Source organism: Trachurus japonicus, chromosome 22, assembly GCF_045865225.1.
Source record: "Trachurus japonicus isolate A0001 chromosome 22, Traja_1.0".
Classification (NCBI taxonomy): domain Eukaryota; kingdom Metazoa; phylum Chordata; class Actinopteri; order Carangiformes; family Carangidae; genus Trachurus; species Trachurus japonicus.
This window is the reverse complement of record NC_140928.1, coordinates 4,371,900-4,378,116: the sequence shown is the minus strand read 5'-3', so window position 1 is coordinate 4,378,116 and position 6,217 is coordinate 4,371,900. Positions and strand designations below refer to the sequence as shown.

At 43.6% G+C, this 6,217-nt stretch overlaps 1 protein-coding gene across 1 annotated transcript in view; it reads left to right on the top strand.

Moving 5' to 3' along the window:
- LOC146963259 (uncharacterized) overlaps nucleotides 1-4,913 on the top strand; it is an 8,808-nt gene extending 3,895 nt beyond the window's left edge. The window contains exons 5-6 of the mRNA XM_085767995.1: nucleotides 1,386-1,482; nucleotides 4,431-4,913. Coding sequence (XP_085624121.1) covers nucleotides 1,386-1,482; nucleotides 4,431-4,913 — 580 coding nt within the window. The remainder of the gene's footprint in view (nucleotides 1-1,385; nucleotides 1,483-4,430) is intronic.
- The last annotated feature ends 1,304 nt before the right edge of the window (nucleotides 4,914-6,217 follow it).

Below are 6,217 nucleotides of genomic sequence, written 5' to 3'. Positions count from 1 at the left end.
ATGTTAAAGGACAATTCCAGGCGAATTCAACTCAGGGGTGTATTTTCATATCATTTTAGGTCTAAAAGAATGAATCTGAAGATTTTCAGTTTAATCGCTCCTGTTTTGCGGTAGTTGTGTCTGTCCCCGCATCGCCACGGCAGCGATGAATGGGAGTGGATGTAAGTTCCGCTGTTTAGGCTGTTTCCAGCCCTCAAAGCCGCAATTTTTTTCCACAGACAGCGTCAGATGGCGACTCAAACATGCACCGACAAGTTTATTTACTTCAAGCAAGCCGACATGTTTGTAAAACTAGATGTAATTCAAAGTCTCCCGGAGTCTCGCGCGAGACCCAGTTGCCGTGCTCGGTGTGTTCAGGTGCAGTGGGAAAAGCTACCGTTTGTGTCATGAACACAGGAATATCAACTCTTTACTTGCTTCAAGTAAAAAAAACTTCTCGGCGCATCTTTGAGTAGCCACCTAACGCTGTCTGTGGAAAAAAATGTACACTTCAAGCAAGTAAAGAGTTGATATTCCTGTGTTTATGACACAAGCGGTAGCTCCTACTGCGCCTGAACACACCAGCACTGCAACTTCGGGCTCGCGCGAGACTCCGGGAGACTTTGAATTAGATCTAGTTTTACAAACATGTCGGCTTGCTTGAAGTAAATAAACTTGTCGGTGCATGTTTGAGTCTCCATCTGACGCTGTCTGTGGAAAAAAATTGCGGCTTTGAGGGCTGGAAACAGCCTAAACAGCGGAACTTACATCCACTCCCATTCATTGCTGCTGTGGCGATGCAGGGACAGACGCAACTACCGCAAAACAGGAGACATTAAACTGAAAATCTTCAGATTCATTCTTTTAGACCTAAAATGATATGAAAATACACCCCTGAGTTGAATTCGCCTGGAATTGTCCTTTAATTAAACAGCTTCTGAGTAATTGTGATGGTTAAATGACTTGTTACAAGGAGAATGGCGGCAAAACAACCTTGCAAAACAGTGAAAAAGCGACCAGACTTGCATAGTTCCCCTTTAAATTACAAACTCTAGATTATTTTAAGGCGATTTTAAGTCTTAGTACCTTGCAGGTTTTAAATGAAACCATCTGAGAAGTTTAGAGGGGGGAGGCCACACATCTGAAACATGACGTGATGCCCCAACTGGACCTGATGTTTCAAACAAACAGGAAATACATCTTCTGGCTGCATTGTATTTCAGAATCAGAGAAGGTTTTAACTTGTAGAAAAAGTGATTTCCTGAAGAACATGTAGAGATACTCTCTGTGGTTTTGTTATTGTCGTCATGTCCTCGACTCTGTTCACAAAGAAGGACTTGATGTTGTTGCGTTTCATTGTAAACGTTTCAATCCAATCCTCCAGCAGTCCCTTCCCTGTGAGAGAGACCAAACCATTCAACAACGTCGAAAGTTGCCTACTTCAAGAGGAAATATGCGGAGGAGGAGGATTTACACCGAGGCCTACGTGGATATTTTCAAAAAGTACGAATCCATTCTTTTCTTTTCACTGCAGACATTCAGGGTCAAACCTTCAGTGTGATTTCATCTGCTGTGTTGAGGAACCCTGACCTGTCTGAACCGTTTATCTGAAGCCTTTTCTTTTGCCCTGCTTCACGTCCTTCAGCTTCAACAGTCCTGTATAGAGCCACGACTAAAAGCTGAGCTCTTTTCTACGCCTCTATGCAGACGACACCTTTGTATTAACGACAGAATTCAATTCACCGTAAAGTCCGGGTTACAGATTTCAGATCAGTGAAGTACGAAGTGAGGGATGATTATATAATCTGTGATGATTATATAACAACTCTGGATTACTACATGTCTTATGCAAAACTACTGTATGTAGATAACAGTGTTAAAAGTGAAAGTAATGCAAAAAAAAAAGGATTCAGTTCAGTTTTCAACTGTTTTGTGCGGCTTTATTAAGGATTATACCAAATGTGCAACATTACATTTCTGACAATTAAGGGCCATATTCAAATGACAAAAACAAAAAACAAACTAACATGCTGCTTGCTTATTTTCAGCATTTAACGAGATTTCAACCACAGTTACTGTCCTGAACTGGCTCCAGTAGAAATGCACATAATTCCCATCCCCCCACCCCAAATTGTGTCTGTTTAATAAACTTAAGAACATCTGGCCCAAGACTCAGTTGGACCATAGAGGTCATTTATTCCAGTGGTTCTCAAACTTCTCAAAGGACCCCTAAACTGACACAAATTAGACCATGGACCCCCCATTGGACAGATTTTGAAACAAACACCAGAAATATACAAATATTTGTTCTGAGACTGAATAACGAGAAATTTCAGGGGGAAAAATGTGGTAAAATTCAAGTTGGGGACCCCCTTGAACAGTGGCGTGCACAGACTTTTTGAAGGGCAGGGGCGGTTGGGAAAAAAAGGGCACATATAGCGCGTCCTCACCACTGAAGAGGGCACTTTAGCACACGTTTTGGCTCCTAGAGGGCACTTTAGCACGCGTTTTGGCTTTTAGAGGGCACTTTAGCACGCGTTATGGCTTTTAGAGGGCACTTTAGCACGCGTTTTGGCTTCTAGAGGGCACTTTAGCACGCGTTTTGGCTTTTAGAGGGCACTTTAGCACGCGTTATGGCTTTTAGAGGGCACTTTAGCACGCGTTTTGGCTTCTAGAGGGCACTTTAGCACGCGTTTTGGCTTTTAGAGGGCACTTTAGCACGCGTTTTGGCTTTTAGAGGGTACTTTAGCACGCGTTTTGGCTCCTAGAGGGCACTTTAGCACGCGTTTTGGCTTTAAGAGGGCACTTTAGCACACGTTTTGGCCCCCATGAGGTCACTTTACCATGCGTTTTGGCTTCCATGAGGGCACTTTAGCACACGTTTTGGCTTTTAGAGGGTACTTTAGCATGCGTTTTGGCTTCCATGAGGGCACTTTAGCACGCGTTTTGGCTTTTAGAGGGCACTTTAGCACACGTTTTGGCCCCCATGAGGTCACTTTAGCATGCGTTTTGGCTTCCAAGAGGGCACTTTAAGGCATGTTTTGGCTCCCGGGGGCACTTTAGGGGGGGCGACTGCCCCCCTTGCCCCCCTCCAGTGCACGCCACTGCCCTTGAACCCTCTCAAGGACCGCGGAGAACCACTGCTTTTAGAGGATACTATCATGGAGTATTTCTAATTATCTGCTTACAGAGGAAAATCATCCTCCTTTAGCTTTTGCTTTAGCCTGACAAGCCAGACTAGATCATTAACATGTCTAGTCTGGCAACGACCGGTAGACCTCGGCTCAGTCCAGGGGGCGGGATGAAGGCTGTCTTTCAAACTGCCTCTTCACGCAATAGGGTAGCGCTACGACCAATCAGAGCAAAGAGCAGGATGACGTTAGCCTGACAAGCCAATTAAATGTACGTCGTCATCGCGTTAAGCCGCCCAACGACTCTCTAAACAGATAGAAAACTTTTTTGTTTGTTTTGTTGTTGTTGTTTTTTCTTTTTTTTCCTTTTGCATGTATGTGCGCGTGTGTTTGTGTATGTATTTGTATGTGGACATGTGTATGTATGTATGTATGTATAATTAGTATGTATGTATAATTAGTGTCTATAAGTAAATTATAAGTAAACGTAAATTAAATTAAAACGTAAAGTAAATTATAAATAAATTATATTCATGATTTTGTAACACAAGATATGTTTAGACAAGGATCTTAGCTAGTCATATATAAGGAGAGGGGGTGGGAGTTTATAAGTTTTACTTCTTCTCACTCCTTTTCGAATATGTATTCTATATTTCATGTTTAAATGTTTTGTCTTATTCTCTTTTTTTTATTACTTTATTTTCATATTCGAAATAAACATTTCAATCAAAAGCGCTGTGACTGGTCAACACAAACGGTGTTCGAGACTCAAAAAGTTCCTATGGCTCGTTTCTAGACCCACCTACGGAGCAAAGAGATTTGCTGCCGCTAGGGTGCGTCTATATATACTATATACACATTGCACCTTATTTTTCTACACACAGTTACACACATTGCACATTTTCTTCTTGCACTAAAATCAACGCTGCCAATTTGTTTTTGTATATAATTTTGTACATCACATTTTATTTTATTTGCTATTGCTATTTTATTATGTATAGTTTGTTCTTTATATTTTACTATTTTATTATGTATAGTTTATATTCTTATTCTTTATATTCTTATACTATGTGTTGTTATCGTCAATGTGTGTCTGTGTAATGCTGCTGCTGCACTGTAATTTCCCAGATTGGGATCAATAAAGTATATCTATCTATCTATCTATCTATCTATCTATCTATCTATCTATCTATCTATCTATCTATCTATCTATCTATCTATCTATAGATTTCTAGGCTACTTTTGCTTTGAATGAAACCACCAAATGTCAAGTTTAAAAAAAACTGATCCCCTGTCCTGTTGTGTGTTTGTCTCGTGCAGCACCTGATACTGCAGGAGGACCGGAGCTGCATCCTGAAGCTGTCCCTGGAGAAGCTGAGGTTCCTGGAGGACCCCGAGGCCTACCTGCGACGCTCTGTCCTCATCAACAACCTGCTCAGGAAGATCCACCACGAGGGGGAGGAGCTGGAGGCCGAGGAGGAGGAGGAGGAGGAGGAGGAAGAAGAGGAAGTAGAGGAAGAAGATGAGGAGGAAGAAGAAGAGGAAGAAGAGGAGGAGGAGGTGGGTGGAGATGGTGGGCAGCGGCGGCTGATGTACCCGGACAGGAAGAGAGTGAAGGTGCTGGTGACGGACTGCTGCTCTCCGGCGTTCGGTCTGGACGAGCTGCAGCAGCGCTACGGGCTGGTGCCCTGTTACCCCGCGGCCGGGTGCCTCTACGGCCTCGGCTCCTGCCCCGGATTCCCCGGCCCCAACCACCACCACCACCACCAGGTCCTGCTCTACAACCTGGACGACCACGGCTGACTGAACCCACTGAACAACACTGTGTTCAAAAAAGCTGGGGAAAAAAAAGCAAACACACACACACTGTTTGTTCAAAAAATCACCAGGAGGAAATCTGCTGCTGCCCCCCCCCCCGTCGTCGCTGCTGCTGCTGCTGCTGCTGCTGCTGCTTTTCCTCGGTTCACTATGGAAAACCTTTTTTGGGGGGGTCAGGGTCATGATGTGTCGTAGCCTCTGTTTGAGCAAGTCGCCGCCTCCTCTTGTCGTCACCTTGCGAGGAGTTCAGTTCAGTTCAGCGGCGCCGGGGGGAGAGAGATAAGCAGCTGAGAAACCCTGATTCTTCTTCTGCCCAGCGGTGGACAGTAACGGAGTACATTTACTTGAGTATTAGATTTCTTTGGTACTTATTACTCTTACTTGAATACATTTCCAAGACAGATATTTTTACTTTTACTCGAGTTAATCTCTAGGAAGGCTGAAAAGTACTGGTTACTTTCAGGTCTGCTCTTTTTTTTCTTCTTTTTTTTCTAAAATCCTATTGGACACAAGCTGTGTTTGTCTGTGAAGGAAACCCTAACCCCTAAAAGCAGCACATCAGTGCAGCTGCTTTCAAAGAGTTCATTCTCACTAACAAGAGTTAAAAGCTCCTTACATTCATTTAGAAAAAATTATAGTAATTCATTGATGTGAAAAATAAGAAATTTACTCTTACTCTTACTTTTACTTAAAGGGACAACGAGGAGTTTCTATTCGGTTATAAAAAAGTCTCACGTTAATGTGGATGAATCTCCGCTACCCACACTTGTTAATGGCGCCATTTTAGATAAATCTATGGTTTTGTCTCTATGGTTATTTTGTTATTATTAGTGGTGGTGGAAATGCTGGGCGAGCCGACCAGCGTTTCCTTACTTTCGGTTTCGTGGCGAGTCATGAGAATAACGCCGCCGAATCTCCGTTTATGGTGGGAACTACGACGGTATGTGATCGTCTTCCAACCTCTGACTTTAAAGCAGAAGTAAGCGATCCGGTCGTTTTGGGTAATGCTGCGTTCCAGGCAGGCTTTTGAAACCGTAAATTACAGCTTCAAGTCACAACCTACGACTTTGTAGCGTTCCAGGCAACCCACTCGTGTTTCTCCGACCTGTTTTACCGGTGAAAGTCACTATAACGGCCACTCGTAACTTCTGACCCGTGAACTCGTACCAGATCGAACTGGTACGACTTCACAGGTCGGAAAAACACGAGTTACGAGTTTCCTTGAACGCACCATAACAGTCCTCGTCCCTACGTCACCACATTCACGGCGTCCCTTGGCTGCACACACA